We start from the raw sequence: 25,281 nt of genomic DNA, 5'->3' as shown, positions 1-25,281 counted from the left end.
TGTGTGTGTATATATATGTATGTGTGTGTGTATATATATGTATGTGTGTGTGTATATATATGTATGTGTGTGTGTATATATATGTATGTGTGTGTGTGTGTGTATATATGTATGTGTGTGTGTGTGTGTGTATATATGTGTGTGTGTGTGTGTATATATGTGTGTGTGTGTGTGTATATATGTGTGTGTGTGTGTGTATATATGTGTGTGTGTGTGTGTATATATGTGTGTGTGTGTGTGTGTATATATGTGTGTGTGTGTGTGTATATATGTGTGTGTGTGTGTATATATGTGTGTGTGTGTATATATGTATATGTGTGTGTGTGTATATATGTGTGTGTGTGTATATATGTGTGTGTGTGTGTGTATATATGTGTGTGTGTGTGTATATATGTGTGTGTGTGTATATATGTGTATGTGTGTGTATATATGTGTATGTGTGTGTATATATGTGTATGTGTGTGTATATATATATACGTATGTGTGTGTATATATATACGTGTGTGTGTATATATATACGTATGTGTGTATATATATACGTATACGTATATATATATACGTATACGTATATATATATACGTATACGTATATATATATACGTATATATATACGTATATATATACGTATATATATACGTATATATATACGTATATATACGTATACGTATACGTATATATACGTATACGTATACGTATATATATGTTTGATGCATTTTGTCATCAGACACATTAATTCGAATTCGAAGAAGGTTGCAAACAGACATGATAAACACCCACCTAATACTGAGTGGGTCCTTCAGGTGCTGCAGATCCAGAATATTGTCTGTTTTGCTGGTTTGTGTGAAGCACCTGGGAAGCATTATGCAGGTCAGTAATGATTAACCTGCATAATTAAGCAATAGTTTCAAATCCATACTAACGCCATTCATTTTCACTTCTGCTAATCCTCCAGTTAGACGGTGTAAACAAAGTGAGATGGAAGCTAAAGCTGCTGAAGTATAAAAACTACCGTTCAAACCTCAACACTACATGTGACTAAAACACAGAGAATCAGACACCACAGATGATTTTGACTCGCTATTCATGCCATATAATTCAGGCTCTTTCTTGCAGAGATGCATGCTTCTCCCGAAGAGTAGAATAAGTTGAAACATTGACATCCCTTGTAAAGCTTTTTTAAAACCTTATTTAATTTACAGCAGCCAAATACCTTTTATTTTGAGATATATACAGCAGCCAGTTCCAAAAATTTCTAAGTAAAACGTATGGATTTGTCCGTCTCAGTCACAACCAAAGTTTGGCTTTAAAGGGACCTCCAGCTAAGTGAAGCCACATCCTTGCATTGTTGTTGCACCTTCTGCTGGAAGTCATTGATTTTGTTCGGTTTTGGATGAAACATGAACAGAACACAGTGTTTACTCTCTAAAAAGTGATCCCTGCATAAAACAGTTGGGGATCACACTTCCAACCAACAAAGATCCATAGTCACTTCTGTGAGTATGAGAGCACAAATCTCCCCCAAGGCCCACAGTTCTCCCCATATTGTCATTATTTGTTCTCTTCCTATGATGAAAAATCCAAAACCCCCCTATTTTTTCAGATTCTGGATGATAGTATCTGGAATGATTCCTCTACCTGGATCAGTCCTTAATATTTTACAACCTGTTGGGAGCTTGTCCTGTATTTTTTTATTTTTTTATTTTAAGTGCTCCGACCATTTTCGTCGGAGCTACGTGCGCAAATGTTGAAAATTGCCCTCTCTCACAATGTTAAAAAAAATCCTTTAGAAAGTTTCTGCATCCAAACGATGATCCGGATCTCCACCAAAATTAAATCGGTTCTTCTTTTTCACATTTCCAACAACTCCTGAAAATTTCATGAAAATCTGTCCGAAACTTTTTGAGTTATCTTGAACACAAACAAAAAGACAAACAAACACCAGCAAAAACATAATCTCCTTGGCGGAGGTAATTACAAAAGTATTTGACTTGCATTGATCAAATGATGACAAACACCTCTAAATGAAAGCTAATGTTGCTCCGCCACAGCTTCATGAGTAAATAATCAGCTGCTCTCTAACATAATGTGATTTTATGTCTGCGTTGCATTTACAGCTTGTTCTATTGCCATCAAATGTCCACTAAAGTTAATTTATACTTTTATAAAAATTATGAGGAGTTCTGTAGAAAAACGTTGTAAAAAGATTCATTTCGGTGTTTGCAGGCTACAGAAATTTCTATGGAGAATGATCAGACACGCTTGTTTCATTCGTTCTGAATAAATGCCAAATTATGAGGTCATTTTGCGGCTTAATGTACATTATGAGGGCAGCTGCAGCTTTATTTTCTGCCTTGATTCCAATCTTTACTGTATTTCTCATCCTGTCCAAGATGAATTTATTCCTGCGAGATTGGCCTGGTGAGACATTAATTTAATGTCGGCCGCTGCTTTGTCTCTGTTCGCCAATATCTGCTGAAAGAATCCATAGCTCCAGATATTAAAAAAGTAATAAGACAGAGAAAGACATAGGAGTGGAGGTGGAATGAGAGACGTGAGGAAGATGAGGTGTCACGTAATGGGTCACATTCATTACCAGCACCAGCTGCTATTTGACTCTCGTTTTGGTTGAAAATCAGTTTTGGACCAGTATGGGTTTTTCAAGGGCAGCTGCTGCGTTTTTACGCTTTTTCTAGTGTCAATCAGACAGTTTTAAAGACCTTCTATCTTTAAAATGCCTATTACAGACATCCCCAAGTCTTTATATAAAAATTACAGCAACAAGTTATTAAGTCTTGAGGAAGACCACGCAGAGCGGTAAATACTGGAGGTATGCGACGATCAAATCAACCTTGAATTAAAATAATTTTTATTCATTGCTTTTTTGTCATTATCTTTTGTAGGAATTTATAACTCCTGGTGTTAATACATTAGTATGTTAATTAGTCTAGACATTATTTTAAATACCTTTAGATGTTGCCAAAAGTCAGCGAATAAGGACATCTTGAGTCGAGATACAAATAACATTTTCAAGTTTTATTCTGAAGTCATTCTCTGTCCCGCTTATAAACCCCTCCCAGTCCAGAGAACAGGGGAGAGTTTTTCTAAAAATCTTAATTTGATGCCATATGATGCCAAGTTTATAGGATGTATAAGTATATTGTTCTGGATTGGTGTTCAAATAGCAGATTAATGGACAACAGGTGAGGGTGTCAGGATTGGGTATAAAATGAATGCTAATTAAAGTCTTTGTCTTTCTAAGTAAGGTTGGTGTTGGGACTCATGAGTTCATGCCAAATATAAGTCAGGGAATAATCGTCAAATTCCAAAAGTAAGTGTTCTCACTCATATGTAAGTCGCTTTGGATAAAAGACTGCTAAAAGACTGTAGAATCGAATAGAAAGTGATGATAGGTTGTGAAGATCTTTAGTCTTTCAACAGTATAGAGTAAAAACATTCAGGGGTGCATCAGTGGCACAGAGGTGGATGCTGGAGTTTTTAAGAGACATGATACCGTCAAGGTAATGTTATTTCAGCAGGACCAAGAGCACATTCTGCATGGGTCCCAAAGTGTTGCTTCATACACAGAGTGTGTACTCGACTGGCCTGTTGTTTGTGTAACTGTGTCGTATTTAAAATGTATTCAGCGTCATCAGGAGGACGATCAAACAGCAGCAACTATGGACAGTTGAGGAAAGAAAGCTGATGGAACACCACAGAAAACATGACGTGATCACAAGTTTTTTTACAATTAGTTACATGCATTAAGTTCCAGATTTCCTATAATTTACTAAACATTATGAAGTTAATCCATGAAGACAGAAAGATAATTATTATTCAGGACTTTAGACTGACTTTTTAGTTTGTACCATTTTAATGCTGAATGCCTATATTTATTTACAATTATATACAAATAAAATAAAGGGAATTTTTCTTTTACAAAATACTAACATTAAACAAAATACATTAAAATATTTAAAAATAATAACAAGTAAGTTATATAAAGATAAATACATCAACAAGAAAAATAAAAAACAAAAAAATAAACAATTTATACCATTTTAACGCTGAATGCCTGAATTTATTTACAATTATATACAAATAAAATCAAGGGAATTTTTCTTTTACAAAATACTAACATTAAACAAAATACATTAAAATATTTAAAAATAATAACAAGTAAGTTATATAAAGATAAATACATCAACAAGAAAAATAAAAAACAAAAAAATAAACAAAATTTATACCATTTTAACGCTGAATGCCTGAATTTATTTACAATTATATACAAATAAAATAAAGGGAATTTTTCTTTTACAAAATACTAACATAAAACAAAATACATTTAAATATTTAAAAATAATAACAAGTAAGTTATATAAAGATAAATACATAAACAGGAAAAATAATAAACAAACAAAAAAAATTTGTACCATTTTAACGCTGAATGCCTGTATTTATTTACAATTATATACAAATAAAATGAAGGGAATTTTTCTTTTACAAAATACTAACATAAAACAAAATACATTAAAATATTTAAAAATAATAACAAGTAAGTTATATAGAGATAAATACATAAACAAGAAAAATAATAAACAAAAAAATAAACAAAATTTGTACCATTTTAACGCTGAATGCCTGAATTTATTTACAATTATATACAAATAAAATCAAGGGAATTTTTCTTTTACAAAATACTAACATAAAACAAAATACATTTAAATATTTAAAAATAATAACAAGTTATATAAAGATAAATACATAAACAAGAAAAATAAACAAAAAAATAAACCAAATTAAATTATTATATTAAAGTGTTCTATTTATGATGCAAAGGTTCAGAAGAACTCAGCAACTCAGCACCTGCAGATCCACACTCGTTCAACTGTTTACTGGAGCAAATGATCATATGTTATTATTTTAGATTAATTCTCATTTTTGATATAAAACATGAGTCTTGCAAACACCCTAAAATGTTTATATAAGTGAAACGATGCACACCAGTTTACCTGGTAAATGTTATATTTTGCAGGAAAGACGGGACACACCGAGGTGGTGCGAGTTGTTTTCCACCCAGAACGCATCAGCTTCGCCAGTCTCCTCAAAGTCTTTTGGGAAAGTCATGACCCGACTCAAGGTAAAGCATCGCCCACTTACACTCTCATATCTGATCCAGAAAAAGAGGGGTCATTAACACGTTATTTATCATGTAAAAAAAAAGCTGTTTTCTTTCCAGTTGCGATTCAGATTCATCTTCTTTTTCTTTTCTCTGTTCTTTAGTTTTTATTAGTTTTTATCTACTTTGATTGCAATACAACCCAGACTTCCTAAACCTCAAATAAACCACAATTCACGGCTTTTGCTAAAACAACTCTCAACCAATAAGCCCAAGAGATCTTATTACACTCTCTTGCCCATTTCCTACTAAAACATGACATTGTCAGAGCAGGGAATCTTTTAAATAATTAAAAATGCACATATTTTTACCTACAGCAGCTATCATTTTATCTGCTTGATGCATTCAGGGTTGTTACCATGATGTAGGAGGGGCTTAACATTTATCCTTTCAGTAAGCAGCAACTTGTGCTGGGCTGCAACGGTGAAACCGTAGACACGCTGCCATTAGGTGACGCATTTGTTTGAAGTTTCCAGATAAAACACAACAGGAATGTAGCACAGATCTTTACAAGTTTCCTACCCTTAAAGGAATACCTTTTTTTTTTTTTTTTTTTTTTTTTTTAAATGGGGCTGTGTGAAGTCAGTGCTTTATCCACAGTAGACTGAAGTTAGCACACGGATGTACCTCTGTTTCAACACACCTGGTTACACTGAATGGATCCAGCAGCCCATTGAGTTCTGCTGATGAATTTGAGTCAGGTGTGTTGGAGCTAGGGCTGGGCGATATGACCTTTTAGTAATATCCCGATATTTTTATGACATGTCACGATATACGATATATATCTCGATATTTACCTTAGCCTTGGTGCATACAATCACATCAGTAAGATGATTTTGTGTCTCCATTAAAACATAATAGTTCATACTGCATTAAGATAAGCTGATTTTAAACATTCATGCCAAAAGGATGAAATTGTAACGAAGCAAACTGATCAAAACCGTATTTATTGAACAGTTAAAGCAGTGGCAGAAACATGTCATTTTAAAACAAAATAAAGTGACTTTGCATGATGTAATAAATGCAACGTATGAAAATACGTGCTCGAGGGGGTGATTATTCAAATGATGAACTATTATAAGGCTTCGCTTTATGGATACGTTTTTGAGTTGTCGTGTATTTTTTTTTATAATCACAGAGTTTAGAGTCGAAATCAGTCTTATAATCCAGGCAGAATGTCCTCGTGTCGTCTCCAATAAACGGCTTCAGCCAGTTTTTAATTCAGGGTTTGATTCCCACTCCTTTCTGTACTTTCTAGAGACATGACGAGCTAGATAAACATGCTTGTGTCACACACACAGTGGACGAGGCGAGTAAGTGACAGAGGCTGTGAATGCAATGAAAATGAATTAATTATTTTTGCGTGACGTGAAAAACTTTGTAATTTACGTCCCACTCTGTAATCCAGAGCGGGATCAGTGGCGGATTTGGCTGTTCATTGTGACTGTAGGTGGAGTCGTGCAGGTGTCCTCTCTGCTCCTCTGACTGGCTGCAGCTGCAGCCGGAGCGACTGAGTGCTTTAGGACGGGGAGAGACTCTCCTTCTGACAATAACTTTACAATATGCGCTTTAAAGTCAGTCGCCAAAACACCAGGAAAGTTTCTAATAACTCCAGTAAAAATCGCTAAATTTGTCGCTAGTCGCTTTTCACAAGAAGTCGCCAGATTTAGCGAGAAAGCGGCTCCACGCTGCCTCTCATGACGTAGCATGTAGCTCACGTTATGTACGTAACGAGGTGCGCTTGCTTGAACTCTCTGTGCAAAGCGGTGCAGAGTCGAGGAGGAGGGAGGAAACCCCGCCCACAGCTAAAAACAACTGTGTGACAACAGGATACTCGAATATGACGAATATAGGCATTTTCTATATTCGCACAGAGGACTAGCCACGATATCTCGAGTAGATTCGATATATTGCCCAGCCCTAGTTGGAGCAGGGTTGCGTGGAAAACCTCGAGGACCGCAGTTGGACACCCCTGGTTTAGAGAATCAGACTGTTTCCTCACAAGTGACCACTTAGAAAAACACCATTTCTCACCATTTAAAACATTTCAAACTTAAAAAAAATGCTTCACTGTGGACTTTTACACTCAGTCACAAGGGTTTTGTGGTTCATTTAAAAAACAAATCAGCAACATGAACAACATTTATTCTTTTTAATGAGTTCACACTGTATGTCAGGCTCAATGTTGAATGAAGAAACGCGTTAAACAAGAGACTACAAAACAAACAGCTTGGACATGACCTCTCTGAACAGTGCTGGGTTAAACTGACTGCCCCCTCAGCTTATTACAAAATGACAGAAGCCAGAGGTCTTCATCATATATTCCTTTTGGCACCAAAAGGCAGTTGCTGCACAGACACTCTCGCTTTCCCACCTCGCTGATCTTGTTTGGGGAACATTTAAATAATGTTCCCAGTGATGTTTTTATGACTTAAGCTGCTCGCAGGTTCAAACTTAAAGGCCAAACAGAAATCATATTTTCACCAAAGACTACAGGCTCCCATTATTTGTCTGATTCTATCCTTCTCATCTATGGCCCATAAAATAGTCACAGAATGTCTCTGCTCCCAGTTTTCACCCAGATTAGAGAGCATTGAGACAAGAGGAGGATATCCAAGAGGAGCTACAGGAGATGAATCCCTTCCTGCATAAGTCTTTCTACCGCCTGCAGTACCTGAAGGGAGTGTGCCATGTTAATCTTGCAATGTAAATTTAATTAAAAGTGAAAATGTAGTTAATATTATACCCTAACAAATTTAAATATGACAAAAATAATTAAATACAGGAGCAATAAAACACTGGCTTGATGCATTAAATTTAATGTGTGAAATGTTCTCTCGGTAAATAACCTCACCTCCTCTCGCCTCATATTTTTTATGCAGAGTATGGAGAGAAATTTGTTTCTTTATTATCCAATCAAATTAGTTAGATTTGAAACCAAAAATGAGTGGGAATCAAATTTTCTTTCTATCTTGAGATAGAAACAAATAAGGTTCCAATTAAATAATTTTTGTCTGGGTTGCTTTTTATATCTTCACCGCCTACAATGCTTTAGTGGTGAGTCACATTCAATCAGTAGCTTCGGAAATATCCGCTTCACACACATCACTGGGACTTAACATGGACTGGTGGAAATTTTAACATGGCCACCACATTTAGTTAGCAACATTTAGCATTTAAACAAGCATGCCAACATTTTAAGATTGTAATTTAAAACTGGAGTAGGTGATCTTGCTCAGAGACATTTTTTTTTTTACTCTGGGTGAAGTGGTTCCTCGTCCTGATAGTAGTCTATACATTTTGTAATCATGAACAATAAGAAATATAGTTAGACCCCTCAGTTTACTGTAAATCTGTAAAAATTCTGACCAATCCAAACGTTTGGACCGAATTGATGTTCATTTCCTATATTTTGTAGGCTTCTTCTCCCGGCTCCCCTCCTCCCCCTCCAGCAGTGCATACCTGATAGCCACACTCTGCCTATAAATAGCGTGTTAGGATGAAAATACAAACTAGTGAAGAAAAACTTTGAAGGCAAACATGGTTGAGAAATTGCAGGAAGGATTTCGCGAACCGGCTCAGTTTATTTGCCTCCTCCTGCAAAACAGCTGAGAAAGAGAAAATAGTTGGTGGAAAAAGCTGCGAATAAAAAAGCTGCTATGTGCAATTTCAGTTCGTGTGGGGGGTGGAGTGTGGGGTGGGCTTCAGGACGTGTCTCAAACAGATTATTGATTGGAGGGGGAGGAGCCAAGACAGGGCGCCACTTTCAAATCTTGCTAGCTCCCCAACATTACCCCAGCTTTAACCTATAAAAAGCAAATAGATTTTTAGTTTAATGAACTTTTCTTTGCTAAAACAATGATTCTTGCAAAAACTCTCATACTTTTGGAAAGCCTGTTGACTGCGCTTTTAAACAGAGCCATATTTGTAAGGGGGAAAATAAATTTGTGGGATGAGCACCAGAGCTGAATGTGTGGGTTGCATCCATGAGAAACTCACCAAATATTCTCTGCTAGTATCTGCGTTTCCACTACATTTTTTCTCAAAATAAGTGATATTTGTAAGTTTTAACAAACAACAATTGCAATTTGTGGGTGTTTCTATTGAAAAGTGTTTAGTGCATTAGCATCAATTCTCGTAAAAATCTTGTTACTCTTGGGAGATTTCACAAAAATTTGTTTATGCAATGCAGCCACAAAGCATTATTTTGGGTTTTCTACTTGTTATGGAGAATTGCTGCAGCTTTTCAACGCTTTTCTCCCTCATTTTCTTTTCTAAAACTCTGCAATTCGCTGCTGTTCCCTCCATGTCACATCCAGGGACAGATAAATGCAAAAAAAGTGTTCCCATTACACTTTTGCGATATCTTTCTGTCTCTAAACGTCTGAAAAACCACCTCATGAGATTGTAAAAACTTATTAGCAATATCTGAGACTTTTTTTGAAATGTAGGTGTTTTTCATTCACGTTTTTATTCATATGTGGGCTTAAGAAGACAACGCCACAAGAGGATTGTTTTTCCCCCCCTGTCAGCAGTACGGAACCAAAGGCAGTCTTTTCTTAGATTTGCAGTCAAAGTTAGCAGGACGATATGGCTGATGGCTTTCTATCCAACAATCCAGACCAGAAACAGCCAGTACCGAGCTTCATAGAGCCACCGGGAGGCCTGCCATGACTGCCCTTCGCTACCGGCCCCATTTGTCCTGGTTTAACACTCTGGGGACGCCGGCATCGTCGGCGATGCCAGGGACCATGTTGTTTAAGCGAGCATAGCTTTCGAACAATAAAAGATAGAAACTTACTTTTTTCCCCTCTTAATCAGGAGACTCTGGGCTTTCAGACGGTAGTTCCTGCATCACTGTAGCACATTCGTAAGTGATACAGTGTTGTGTCAAAATAGGTGTTCCAATCAGAGCCTTTGTCTTTGTCACGTGTTTTTGTCCAATCAGAGCCGACGATGCCTCAGGAAACGCCTCCAAACAGTGTCGATCACTATGTATCTGTGTCATTAGCAGTCGGATAGCTGCCTTCTGTATTTACAAGGCCGATGAATTATGAAAACAGCTTTTACGCACGCATACCATGCGTAATTGCTCAAACATTTGTATAACTCAAGTAGTTTATTTCAACATAAACAACACGACGGTGTCGTAACAGATGTATAACTTGGTAACAGATACAGTGTGTGCAGCTGACAGTGATTTCGGAAAGCTGCGGTGCTTCAGTCCCCTTCAGTACCTTTAGTCACGCTTCCAAATTATAATACTCTTTATTTCAAGCAAAGTAGCCTCATTTACATAGCAGTTTATGATATTTCAATTCAAAATAAAAAAAAAATAAAAACAAGGTATAAGACATTATGGGGCATTGAAAGTTTGTTTTTATTAGCATTTAAACTAAAAAAAAAGTCAGGTTTATTTCTCTAAAATACCCTTGGTCCTTAAGCCACATAAACACTGTCAGCTGGACATGTGAAAGTATGTTATCTTTAGAGATGAGTCTATATTCTGCTTATAGCAGCTGGGAGTCAGCAGCAGGGTCGGAGTGTGGAGAAGATGCAGAGAATGATGGTTTACAGCATCTCCCTCACTGGAGAAAAATTAGCTCCACATCATTGGAGGCAGTCTCAGTGCCTCCAATGCAGATTGACCAACCTGGTGACCGGCATGAGGAGGAGGTGCCAGGCTCATGTGGCTCTGCATGGTTCTTCCACATGCTACTGAGGCTCCTGTTTGCTAAATGAAGAAATATGTCCCGTTTCTTCAGGCTTCAATCATCTAATCTGGGAAACGACACCAAACAAGAGTCAGTTGCAGAATAAGCTGTTTGGTGTTTTTTATGGGCACAACCCACATACTCAACATTGCTGCTCATCCAACAAATGTGGCCCCATGGGAAAGGGAAAGAAGCATTGTTACAACAAAGAAATTATCCTCTAAACATGAATTTCCTCATTTCTAGAGCTAAGATCAGAATCTTGGTGTGCTAATTTCTGCAACGCAGATGTCACGAGGTAGATCAGACAAGCTCAGATGTTATCCAAGTCAACAGAAACTATTAACGCCTACATCTGCGTGGGGCTGATGAATAGAACACACTACAACGTTAGCCTAAAAAAAAAGTTTGAAACACTGAGGTAGAGACGCTGACAAGCTGACAGCGAAATGATGAAATGATCAAATCAACTTTCACTTCTGCCAAGACAGGCAAGTCATATTTTTGGAAAAGCTGTCAGCTGTTGTTTTCACATAATGTGATGTTCCCATTGCCAAGAACCAGAGACGAAGGCATCGCACGTCAGCTGAAATCCTCCAGCCTTTATTTTTCACATTTTGTTTGCATGTGTGTGTTCAGGGATGCGTCAGGGAAACGATGTTGGGACGACGTACAGATCTGCCATCTACACCTACACACAGCAGCAGCTTGAGGAAGCTCTGGCCTCCAAAAATCAATACCAGAAGGTAGACAAACCTTTCAGTCTTTGTTTGTCTTGTATATGTGTTTGTGTGTGAACATTTTAATTTTATAAACCTGGAAAAGTACATAAATTGATTTAAAAAACAAAACAAAACAAGAAATGAATCGTGTAAAGGATGCTCATGTTAACCCATGCTACGATCATCTTCATACTGTTCCTCTACACCCTTTCATTGTCTATCTCCACTTCTCAGCATCCTCTTTTGCGTCAAAACCCTGGCAGTCTAGGTAGGGACCACTCAGATACTGCATACATCTCATAATATAACACATCTGGCTGTTTTTACATGCAACATACATGCCCATATGCTTTTAAAGTCAGCTCACACAAAAGATGTTCACATGCTGCCTCTGTTGAATCGTCTCCTGCTGAGGCTTTTCCACCACCATCCCACCAGAGGGCTTGTTTCCATGGAAACTGACTAAGAAGAGTTTATTCTATTTTACTCTATTCTTTTCTAGTATAGTCTGGTCTCCTCACTCTGTTTTCCCTTCCTTTTCTTTATAAAACCTTTTCTGCTTTTTTTTTTTCTTTCAGCAGAATTTGGCTTTTAGTGAAGCACCTCGGTGGATTTTCTGTAGGTGGGATTGTTGCGGTTTTCTGTTGACAGGTGCGGTTATTAGGCTGCCCCAAAGCTTGTGGCTGCCCTGTGATCTTTTATGTACAGAATGAATAGGAAATAAACTTGGCCAATGGGAAGGGGTCATCACGTGGGAGCATTAAAGGACAACAGCATAAAGAAGGGACTGATGTAGCAGCGTTGCTGGTGTGCATGCTGAGAGGTGAGGAGCGAAGAAAAATGTAAAGAGTTGTGAGATTAAATTCCTTGTGCTAAATTGTATGAAAGGGAAATTTTTAAAGCATTAATCCCGTTGAAGGTCAGTTTCCTGTCAAAGGACGTGAATGTACCGATTTTCTTTCACTGCATCGTTCAGAACCAGCTCTGGTTTTGTTGAACATCCCTTTCAGTTTGCCGTTTGGTTCGGATGTTTTAGGTCACAGCAAAGGAAATTTATTGAAAATAAACAGAAGAACTGGCTGAGTTTTGCATGCACGCATAGCTGCGGTCATATAAGGTGGCTGGGAAGATTTTATTTCTAATGTTTTACAAATGGGAAAATGAATAAACAAGAAAATCTTGAACACATTCAAGCAAGTGAGGTGTTTGACCCTTAAAAACACAAATATGTCTGTGATTTGCTCCATCAGGGCCATATACTGTATATGATATAGTTTCTCCAGAAGATGTAAAATTAGCTGATTTTTTGGCTCTTCAGGCAATTGCTCCTCCAAAACACATCTTCTATTTGGGATAGCTTTGCACCTTTTAGCATTCTGGTTTTTGTTTTTTTCTTTGCTTTGTTTTGTTCCTAAAAGCTGACTATGTATATTTGTACAAGGGGATATTTTCTGCTGCTGACTGCTCTCATGATTTTGGGAATGGAAATTTAACTCTAAGCTGCTGAGAAAACTTTGCAGTTTTTACATTGTGACATTTTAAAACAGTCGCCTTAAAACCAGAAACCAGTTCACACTTACTTCCAAGTGGTTTCCATATTTTTTAGTCATGATCCCAAACAGAACCAAATCTGCACTGATGGAAATCCTTCCATCCAAGTCTGCTGGTCATATTTCCCAAACAGGTTTTATGCAGGCAAAATGTTTAGAATTTATTAATTGAAGACTTTTTCTTGTTTTATTTTGCATTTCATACGTTAAAGGTGTCAAAACGGTGTTGGTTTTGTGCTGGGTATCTAATGGGACATATTAGGATAAGTAAAGACAGAGACATTTACACAATCCTGAAGTAGTTACCTGTAGTACAGTCATCGCTGTGTCCGAGGCGAACAAGTTTTGCCTACATATGGCAACTACCCGTTTGCAACCATGCTTGGCATTTAAAGTCACTTCTTTGCCTATTTTTAGGTCTAAATATCAGTAATTCTTATGCATTGTACCTGTAAAGCTGATGTACAGCTGGTGTTATGGGTCATTTCCGGCTGTGAAATATGCACTATTAATTTAGTTTGATGCGGGCAACTTCTCCTCACAGCAAAGATGATTTATAAAATTACAGCCGTCATTATTGAGTCATTATTTTTCAGTTGGTGTCATGGATACGCAAATAGACACACTTTCTCTGGCTTTCAGCTGCGTTCTCTTTACATTTGATCGATGGAGAGATTCCTTTAATTTAACCACCATGTCATCCTTGAAACGTTTCTTAGATTTTGTTTCCTCTCATTTTTTTCTCACCAGATTGGCTACCCCACCCCCTCCCATCTGTGTGTGCATGTGTGTGCATGTACGTGTGTGTGTGTGTGTGTGTGTGTGTGAGAACTTGGCCTGTAGCAAACACACTCCATGCCAAACCATCTGGGTCTTAAATCTGTCCACCACAAAAATCGCTTCAGTTGCAAAAGTAATGCACACACGCGTTCATGCACTGAGGGTTTGTTCTGATTATGGATCATTTTAAATGTCTAAAACAATAAACCGCTGGTTGAAATCGTCTATTTCTGATGTTTGACGAACAGCCTCTGCATTTTTATTGTAATTCCAGCATTTCCCCTTTAGGAGATAAAAAAATGAAAGTTATTTTTTCTTCATTCTTCTAGAGTAGATGTATCATTTCATCACATTAATCGCCACATTTTAACTTAGCATTGTTTTATGAGCTCTGTATAAATATTGATGAATTTCTGCTCTCAAAAATCTCTTTGTGTTTGCCTCCATGATGGCTGCTGCTGCTTCTGTCAGCAACCCACTTCTTCTCCTCTGTCCAGAACTACTGAACATGGACAATGATTCAGAGCTCAGAATTTTACCTCTCAGTCAGATGCTGTCTTCGTCCTCCTTTCACAGCCACATTTCAGCGTAAAGCCATGAAAAATGTCGAGGGAGGAGCAGGAATAGTGAAATATAAGAGGGGAAATCAGTGGAGCTGAAGCCAGGACTGCTGATAAAGAGAGATAAGAGGGTAGAAAAAGACTCTGCTTCATTTGGTGTCATGCTATCGACCATGTTCGCTGCGGAGCTTGGCTTGATTGTATTGTTCACGCAGAGAATGACTGGGGAATTTGGTGTGTGTATGTGTGCGTGTGCAAGTGTGAGGTACAACAGCACTGCAGAAAATTACCTTGCAGGCGGCTGGTGGTTGTCTGCAGCCTGAAAGGAGCCTCCCTTTTTCTTTTCTTGCCTCTTACACATCATTTGGGTGTGTACCGCATCTGAAATGGCAGGTAGTGGTAAACGCGTGGATGTGTGCATGCATGTGTGTTTGCCTAATGTGATCATCTGTGCTCGGCCTGTGGGTGAAAGCATGGGTGCTAAAGCAGTGTTCTTTCATTGTTCTGGTGCCTCCTCTCTCTTGATGTTCCTCTTTGGCTACGCTTTCCTTTCATGAATGGTCTTATATCCACGTTTGATCACAAACCACCGCGTTTTTTCCCCCCATTTTTTCTTCCCTTTTCCTCTTTTTTTATTGAATCTTTCCTCTCTTGCACCTTCAACAAGGCAGCTTCCCTTTTTTTTGTGTTTAAATTTTTCATTTCTCTTTCTGTCTCGTGGGTACTTATCAGTGTTGTTCACGTTTTCCTGCTTTACCAGAGCAGTCAAGGTATTTGCATTCCAAATGAGCAATCTACTTCTCTGACATGCAAATTAATGGATGTGAATTATGCATTTATAGCAGGCTGCTAGCACAGCACTGGGACGAGCACAAACAAGTGCAATGAAACGCTGAAAAGCAGAAGGGACAATGAAGATACCAGAGCAGTGTAAAGGAAAATGCTGCCATTTTGAGTGTCTCAAATAGCAGGGAATATTTGTCAGCGGGCCAATCTACACGTTTTTAGCCTGAAACTAAGAGCATTTAATGCTAGGGTGCAATATTTTAAATGAACACTTGACTTAAAGTCTTTCTTGTGACAAATAAAGGCAATTGGACTGAAGAACCTCTCAAAGATTAAACTGTAAATAATCCAGCAGGTCAAAAAAACAAAAACAAAACAGGTTTCTAAAAAATCTGAGTTTTCATTCTAGGTTTTATTTTACTTTGACTTGAATTTTTTTTTATACAATAATTGTATTTCTTTCAGTGCACTGCATTGTTATCACAAAAAATAAGTCAACATTTGTCGACAACAACCTAAGTGTATCTTGCTTCCTTGTTCTTCATTTATATTTAATAAGATTGGTTTTTATTTCCACAAGAACAAATACAGCACGCCATTTTAAAACAGCACAAGTGTCAAACCTTATTTTTTCAGCATATTGGAGTCATCATTTACCCTGTAGCATCCTGAGGCTGAGAAACCACACTTTGTGTTCCAGTCCACAACGTCACATGACCGCTAGTTTTCAGCATAGACATCAACCAAGCGGCAACCTCTGGCGGTTAGAAAGTGAAGCCTATGTGGATTGCATAAACTGCAGTTCCTCCTTCATCCACTAGGGGCTGCAAAACAAAACAAATCCCCCTAGACTCCCATGTTAAAAAGACCAACTTCACAGCAGAAATAAACATGTTTACAGTCTGGTACAAAAATCCATTTTAGGTTTAATAGATCAGGTTTACCTTCATGACAACTGTGGGGGGAGTGAATTTTTTCCTAACTTGTCCGTTTAAAAGTAATTTAATCTTGAAATGCAGCATATTTAGGGGCGTGTCCTTTTGATTGACAGGTACCCGATTTACCGCTTTAAGTAAGAAGAACGTAGAACAACCGTGGTTTTTAACTGGTTAACAACGTGACTTGGCTTTAGCCCACTTGCCTCTGTTAGCTGGTTATCTCCTGTTATTTCCGGGTTAGCTCTTAGCTACAGAAAGCTCGGAGTTCATCTTTTTTAACAGTCAATGATACCAACACACTGAACATTTCGAAAGTGCGTCGTGACTAATTTGGCAAAGAAGCACAAGAAGATGTTGTCAAGCGAGGGAAGGAAAGAGCTCAGAGAAGAGACAGGATGCAAGACAAATGTTCAATAAGCCTTTAATAGGGGGGAATTAAGTGCAAAAACATACAAACAAGTTTTCAGCTTCATTAGTTTTGTTGCTGTTTGTTTTTTTGGGTTTTGTTTTTTTCCTTTTCTTGAATTAACATCCATCCTGGTGATGTCAGGTTATAAAAAAAAAAAAAGGCTAGCTGGGACTGATTACTGACCAGTCAGTCATGTCTGTTTGTGTGGCTGTAATTTAAAATCAAATATAAACACCCTTGATACACTGCACTGCAAACAGATTGAATTAACTACTCTATTAAATGAACGCCATGAAGATCATATGGTACACACACTGCACTCCCACAATAGCTAATAGCTAATGCTAGATTGTGCGTTGAAAGCAATAATGTGACTGAGGTCAGAGTAAATCGTAACCCAAATTTGCCATGTCATACAACTGATCCTGCAGTGTTTAAGAGTTATAGATAAGTTTTGTTTTTTTTTCCATAGGAGTTCATGTCATTTTATGTGTGATTCACCAGTGTGAATCATCTGCAACAGAAAAGCAAAAACCAGTCCAACTCTTGTCTTGTACCTCCACCCTCCTTACCTAAAATAAATTGTGGCGTTGGTGTAGCAGCATAGAGGAAACTTTAGAAAAAGTGACGACTAACGCTCAGCGAGCGAACTGAAAGCTGAACTCCCCACTGCTAAATCTTTTTTACCTTCTTTTGCATTGTGTGCAAGATCCACAGACCCTCTGGGTTTGTTTGATTACATCTTATTAGAACCGCCTCCAAGTGCTGATGTTAATCAGGTTTAAATGGTTGTAAAATAATTAACTCTCACTAAGTATTAGAGCCACCAGTGTGTGAAATTACTTACCACAGTTTGGTTTCTTTTCTGTAATAAAGTGAGCAGAAAACTTTTATTTCTTTGAAGATTTTATAGATGTGGTACATAAAGACACGCAGACGTATAATCAGAGCAAATGTTTAAAAAAAGAAACACTGTATGGTTGTTGTTGATACTGCGACATTGTCTATACCAGCCTGAATAGAGGTTCAAACGAGTTTATCTGAATTAAATCTAAAGCATCTTCATACAAGCTACAACTTTTGATCTTAACCAAAAACTGAAGTATTTAGTTAACATCTTTGATTATATCTGTGAGCTCACCTTTAGTTTCTACAGCTTTTCAGTTGCTCGCCTTCAGGAAATCGGATTCCTCCATTTCTATTAAAAAAAAAAAAAAAAAAAGCTATTTTATTGTCTTTAAAAAGTTTTTTTTTCTCAAATATTTGTCAGTGAGACATCTGAAAATTATTCATGAAACTGTGTGTAAATAATGTTTGAATTATTTAATTGAAGCAGCCACATATGCCACATAATCACAGGATATAGAGCATATAATCGAGCTGTGAGTTTGTAATATGTGGTTGGTTTCCAGCGGAGTACCTACTTCAAATCATATGAAGCACTCAGCCTTTAAAAATGTAACCTAAATGCTCAGTCGTTTGCATTTGCATTCACATTAAATTTTAACCAAACAAACATGGATCAACTCATAACTTTAGTTGCAGTGATGAACCTGGGTTGAACAATGGAAATATCACGAATGACCAACAGGATAATAACAAACCTGGTTGAGTAGCTTTACAGCTTCGGGTTTGTAGTTCTTCATAGCTGTCGAGTCAAGACAAACAGCAGCTTTGCAGATAAAAGACTAAACATGTAAATGTCGGAGCGCATTTATCTCCTGCACCATCCATGAGAGGATCAAATGAAAAAGCTTGGCTTTAAACTCGCCTGCTAAAAGCACCAGAACAGCCTCCATTGCATATTAAAGTTTCATCAGTGTGTGTGTGCCTTCATGCTCTCCTTCGTCTTTGTCTTTTAATTTACCCACACACCATCTGGTTGAATAATTTTTATCTCAAGGAGAAGAGGGTGTCATCGCCAACTGATGCACCGATCATGTGGAAGTGTGTTTTTGTAGGAGACCCCCATGTGGAGCTGCATGAACACTTTACATGCATGAAATGTTATTGGAATGTTGCAGATAAAGATCCGGAGAAGTTGAATTAAATCAGACTCTACAAATAAGACAAAAATATTAAAAAACACCCAAAAGATCTTTTGTATTTGTTTCTTATCACTGTCTAAAATTAATCAGCCATTCATTCATGCCCTTTAAGTTTTGCTTCTGAACCCCCTAACGATGGCTAAAGTAGCAACCGTCTTGCATCCTACCTGTACTCCGATCTCTCTCTAGCGAGTAAAAGTCAGTCTGATGTTGACTCTTCTCTTTTTCTTTTCCTCTGTACCGTTTTCTCTCTCTTTTTTGTCTTCCTCCAGTAATGTGTTCTTGTGTTTCTTAGGTTAATCAGTCACAGTGCACGTTCGAAATGGCTAGTGTTTTATATCCAGCTGCTAGCAGGTGACCTGATGTATAAAGTGAAACTCAGCTTCGGGTGCAGAAGCAACTGAGCATGAGATGGATATTAAAAAATCCTCATGAGACAACTGCTTTCAGCTCCATTCTCTGCCATCATCTTCATATGTTTGCTTACATCAGAGATCCTCAGTCCTTGAGGGTCCTGACAGCTTTCTAAGTGTCCTGCTGCAACACACATGTATTTAGCAGACATGTGTAGGGCTTGTCTGAATCTGAGTCAGGTGTGTTCCAAAAGGGTCACTTGGAAAACCTGCAGGACGCTGGCCCTCAAGGATCACTGGTTTACATTGTACATGTTGATGTGCGTACTCCATGTCATGTTCCCTAATTTAGGCGTGCCTTAGGGATGAATAAGGATCTGATCTTGTCGTGTCTCAACGATAATCAACTTTCCATCTATTTCAAGGATGATTCATTATTACAGAACGGGGAGAAGAAACTGTATTTAAAACTTGAAAAGCACTGAGAGAGCAAACCTCTGCCAAGGGCCACAGATCTAAAAAATATTCCTGGATCCAAACGATGATCTGGATCACCACCAAAATTAAATCAGTTCTTCCTTTTTTACATTTCCAATAACCCCTGAGAATTTCATGAAAATCTTTTCATAACTTTTTTGAGTTATTTTGAACACAAACAAACAAAGAGATGAGCGGAGGTAAAAAGCACAAAACAGTTGTCCAGTCCAGTCCAGTGTCGGGGTTTGTAGTGTTTTTAATGAAAAATATCTTCCCATTGATGGTTTTTAATGTCACCTGCGTGATCAGGATGGAGGATTGAATGGAAGTCAAGATTCGTTGCAGTCAGTTGGTTTTCCTGAACCAGGCTATTGATTATGAATTGGCTCCAATCGATGTGCCTATAAAGTGCTCTGAGATGACACTGTTGTGAAATGGGATTAAAATGAAAGTTTAATTGAACTGAATTAATTTCCTGCATTTAAAAAAAAAAAAAAAAAAAAAAAAGTCCTTGATGCATCTTACTGAGCATTTGCTAGATTTCTGTGTAAGTTTCTTAGTTTTTGTCTCATTCTTTGCCTTATTTATCCCTTTTCCTGTTTTTGTTCATCATTCCAATCCTTGTCTGTCAAAGCCACTTGATGCTCTGAGTTATCTTTATTTGATCCCCAGTTTGTCGTCTCACCACCTGCTCCCTGTTTCCAGTTCACTTGTACTCCATCTAATCACCTCCCCCAGTTTACGTCCCCCTTGTCTTCTTTGTTCTTCGACAGATTCTGATGAATGTTGTTGTGTATGTCGTGAGTATTTTTTTTTAACATTCATATTTCCTTCATTTGTTTAAGGCTACCTTCAGACTGCTGGGTGAAGTAATCCAAATCCGATTTAGATTTTTACCCCAATGCAACCTGGATCTGATATTTTCATAACAGTCTGAGCGACACAGATCCATTTTGTTTTCAAATCCAACTCAGAATACGTGATAAACCCGATGTGTGTCTGATCTTTGGCCATGTGACCTCAGTCTGAACAGTTTTTAATCCAGCCTGCGCGTCATTGGCTACGGTTACATGATGTTTGTTTAATTAGGAATGAATAATTTCAGATTAAGCCATTACTGATTACATTGTTCTCCTTTACACGGAAATAGTAATTACAAAGGTTTACGTGGAAAACATGTTTATTCACCTGTACTTAATTCCGCTTTAGATCGGTGGGTTGGGAAAGGTTCTGATTGAACAGAGAGGAGGCGTGACGAGTTTACGTCTACCGGAAATGAAGAAACTCCACTTTCTGCTTCTTGATTTTTGGACATACTATAGAAAAACACGATGAGAAGCATTTTCTCTTTGCTTTTGATTATAATTTTGAAGCAGCAGCCGTTTGAGTATACTTCACTTTTTTCAGCAGCTGAGGAGGAGAAGGTGGATAAAGTACCGGAGACGGGAGGCAGACAACCTCACGGAATATGTGCATCATCGGGATGGAAAACGTAACAAGCGTGCGCAGAAAAACAGGAATTAACTCGGAGCGAAATAAACGTTTACATGTATGAAGAACTAATTGGTTCGGATTTATAACTGGTATAAACTAGTTACTTACTTTGGAACTAAATTTAATTGTCATTTTTATTCTGAACTAGGTGTTTATATGGTCGTTTTTCTTCTGTTTAAAGCAAATTTAACTTTTATTCGGAATCAAAAAGGAATTAAAACTCACGTAAACGTGGTCTTTGATGCACAAGGTGCAACGAGGTCACTTTCCCACCACTGCTGGTTGCGACTCCGTACCCGCATGTTTTCCTGTACAGACGGTGCTGCCACTGCCCCACAAAATGCTAAAAACTCCAAAAATCTGGCTCGTCTCCTTTTAAATTTCCTCCTCAAAATGATGATTGGATGGCAACTTGAAAATCACAGGATACACTCCGCTGTTACCGTCCATGTTTACTTCCAGAAACACCGATATGTTTACATGCATGCTCACATGCATGTGACATCGTCGTGTCTTCTGTGCTAACGGGACGCTTTTACTGAGCCCGAGGTTCATAGAGAAGTTCACATATAAGTCGCATTTTCTTAGAAATGGGAACGGATTCTCAAAAAAAGTTCATTTAAAAAAAGAAATGTGAATTGAGCATCATGCCCTGCAGTCACCTCACTCCCTCTGCGCCGTGGTAACTACAAATGTAATGTCATAACAGTTTGAGCAGTTTGTTTGCACTTTGTCATTTTTCTGGAGACATTAAACATAAGAAAACATCATTTTTGCAACTTTGCTGAATCATGCCGGGTTGGTTTGTTGTCCCAGGATCCGTCTTTGGTCCGTGGTGGATGTTGCCCATGTGATCAGATCAGTGTTCATCTTCAGTCCTCGTGTCCACGCCTGTACTTTCCGCCTTCTACTTGTGATAATACATGTTAGTACCAGGTGTGGAAAGGGCTTATATTTGCAACCAACTGGCTGAAAGTGTAGTTTAAATGTTAATGATGGAAAGGATGCCTGCAAAGACGAACCTTCGTCTACTTCCAGTCTCAGTTGTATCATCCTTTTTAGCGCTTGTATTATTTTCACAGGGCGGCATGCTATGAGATCTTTACAGTAGAATTACAGTCGATTTTCTTTTCAGATAATCAAACTGAATCCTTAATTTTAGAAAGAAAATATCCACACTGCAAAAACTGAAATCTAAATAAGATTAAAAATCCTAAATTGAGTACACATATGCTTATATATTTTTTTTTTAAAGGTAAGATAATTCTTAGTTTTAAGCTGAGAATTCCTCTTGTTTTAAGAGTATTTTTATTTGTTTTGGGAAGTCTTGACAAACCAAATTTTCTTGTTCTGTTGTCAGATAATTTGTCTTATTTTAAGCAACATTTACCTAATATTTGTATATTTTTTTCTAGTTTTTTAAGGCTGAGTTTTTGCAGTGCAGACAAAGAGGATCTATTGGAAAATGATTTATTCCCACATTCCAGGTAGTTGTTAACTGTTTGGATGGGGTCATTGAGTTTGCCGGTCATCCTTTACCTAAACGATAACCAGGAAAAGAGTTCCTACTCCAGGATAAAAGCAGAACTGCAGCAGCCAGAAGATAAAGTCAGACCAGTAACATGATCTCCACACAGTCCACAGCAGGTCTCTCTGCTTCAAGAAAACATCATCAGATATTATTAAAGCCTTTAAAGAAAATCAGGAATCAGACTTTGCAAGAAAAAGTGTAAAATTACACCCGAGTATTTTCCAGAACGACAAGTATCTCAAAGTTAATGAACTGAATTTCTCAAATACTTTTTTTTCTGCTTCTTTCAGGTACTTACAGAAGAAGGCTTTGGTCCGATTACAACAGAAATTACTGAAGCGAAGCCGTTCTACTACGCCGAGGACTACCACCAACAGTACCTGAGCAAGAACCCAGACGGATACTGTGGCCTGGGAGGGACGGGGGTCGCCTGTCCGATAGGACTCAAGAAGGTTTAGAAAGCCAGCGGCGGCCGGGAATGATCTCTTTCTGTGCGATAAAGTGATTTAAAAGTTTGTTGTGTAAACATTGAAGCGCATCAGATATCTTTTTTTTTTTTTTTTTTTTAGATCAACCTCGTAACGTTTGTCTAAACTGAGACGACAAGGGTGTGTAAAAAAACACACAACTAAACCATGTAAAATGCAGTTAAGCCTCGTGATCCCTTCAGCTTTCTGCTAATTGTAAGCATATTGAGTAAAAAAGCTTATTTATTTTAAAATGCGGCACAGTCTCATAAAAATGAAATTGTGATTATTGTACACCTGTAAAACCGGTGTGTGTGTGTGAAGTTTCTTCATAAACAGGCGGATGAGGAAGCTGTCAGTGCAGAACTGACATTAAAAGACAGGTTCTTTATTAATACATACGATTCACAGTGAAATGAGCTGTTTTGGTTTGTAAGTTTGTTTTAAAGAAAAGTATTTTGGAGCTCTTTGCTTTGCACCTGATAAAACTGGTGGAGGAATAAAAGATCCTTTGAAATGATGAGCATTGTGTCTTCTGTTTACTGACTTCCAGACAACATTTCTCTCTGTCTGAAAGGAAACGAGGAATTCAGGCCTCTGGTGTCATTTTCAGTTATGTCACTTTTGTACATTCAAACAAACAAACATGATTAAAGTTGTGCAAAGAAGTTGCACAATGACTATTTTCAAGGTTCACTTAAAAAAACCGTTGAGCTAAGCGACAGCTTGGATCATCACGTTTCCCAATGTGCTGCAGTTCACTGTTTCTGTATGCTACCTGTCTTAATGTGTACATGTTGTCTGTACTTGGGCTCAGATTTCGGGTCATCTCGTACGTAAACGTGCTGTTATGACGCTGAATTTGCCTTGAAGCAAATGGGAGCATGGAAAAACTGGGAAGTTTTTAACTTTTTCATGTGTGGGTGGGTGAAAGCAGCTGTAATTGAGACCCTTCTGTACAAATCCTGCATTGTTTCTGCTGCTGCACGTTTTGGTGTTTCTGTAACGGTGCTGCTTTGTCTCATTCTGGTCCTACTAGAGCTGCAACCTGGCAGCTTCTAAAAATATTCCTTCATCATAAACCTGAATCAGATGGTCCAGTTCTGCGCCATGACTTACTGGAGTGTGTGTGTGTGTGTTGGAGCAGGGATACATGGAAAACCTGCAGGATTGCAGCTCTCAGATGACTGGTGTAAGTAATCCTGGTCTAGAGACAAACCACTAACATCTGTTTCACTCAGTTTAGGTCTAGATTATGGGAGCCCAAGTCCAGGTCTTAGATCTGCTGGATCTTCCATCATCCAACACATCTGATTAAAATAAGTGGCTTGTCAGCAGGGCTCTAAAGAGCTGAAAGACATGCGGATGAGGGAAGGCAGCGGTTTTTGGAAGAAAGAGAAAGAGACTAAGACAAGAGTCGACATCAGACTGACTTTTACTGACTGGGGAGGACTCAGAGTCGAGGTAGGATGTAAGATGAGTGCTGAATAAAACGCCTCTCTGAGAATATCAAAGTTCAGTTGCTTCTTCGAAAATTGCTGAAAGGGATTTTTTTTAACTTTCATTACATTAAATAAATGACCATTTTCAGTACGCCAATAATTTCATTAGTATTGTCTAAGAATATGACTAGTTTTCATGTTTAAACATTATATTGTTTTACTGTTTTTGATAAATTAGTATCTTCATGTATCTATTCTGTGTTTAGTCATTTTCACACTGACGCTTATGTAAAGGATGATGATTTCCAACACTTCTTAGTAGTAAAAAGTGGTTTACCATAGTTACTGTTGGCGCTTTTTCATCTGGAACCAGTCCAGCCATCCTTTTCTGATCTTTGAAATAAACATCCTGACGGGATTTTTCAGATTTAGGAAGAATTAAAACAACATTAAAGATGTTGGAGTCTTTATTATCAATATGAACTTCAGTCTTCAGTCCGAAAATAAATCGTTAAAACACATCTCACTGTTTATTATTTGTATATGTGAAATTTGCAGCAGGTGAAAAAAAAGTTTTTAATCATACGAGTTCACGTTTCTGTTTTTGCTTTGCTCTTTTCTGATTGTGTGTGTGTGTGTGTGTGTGTGTGTGTGTGTGTGTGTGTGTGTGTGTGTGTGTGTGTGTGTGAATGACTTCTTTCCTCTGATCTTTGCCTGAAACGATGTTCCAGCTTGCTCCTCATCTGTCAGCGCTGCTAATCTCCAGGCATGTGTGTGTTTTATACGGTGCATGTGTGTGTTTTGATGGCACAACATGCAAACACACACACCGGCA

The 25,281-nt window shown here is 37.9% G+C and overlaps 1 protein-coding gene across 1 annotated transcript in view; it reads left to right on the top strand.

Annotated features, from left to right (window-relative positions):
- The window catches only part of msraa (methionine sulfoxide reductase Aa), a 58,743-nt gene extending 35,219 nt beyond the window's left edge, over positions 1–23,524 (top strand). The window contains exons 4-6 of the mRNA XM_079255592.1: positions 5,032–5,136; positions 11,529–11,635; positions 22,828–23,524. Coding sequence (XP_079111718.1) covers positions 5,032–5,136; positions 11,529–11,635; positions 22,828–22,995 — 380 coding nt within the window. The 3' untranslated portion in view covers positions 22,996–23,524. The remainder of the gene's footprint in view (positions 1–5,031; positions 5,137–11,528; positions 11,636–22,827) is intronic.
- The last annotated feature ends 1,757 nt before the right edge of the window (positions 23,525–25,281 follow it).

The sequence above is a fragment of the Telmatherina bonti genome (assembly GCF_933228915.1).
Source record: "Telmatherina bonti genome assembly, chromosome: 16".
NCBI lineage: Eukaryota > Metazoa > Chordata > Actinopteri > Atheriniformes > Telmatherinidae > Telmatherina > Telmatherina bonti.
This window is presented reverse-complemented; position numbering and strand designations above follow the sequence as displayed.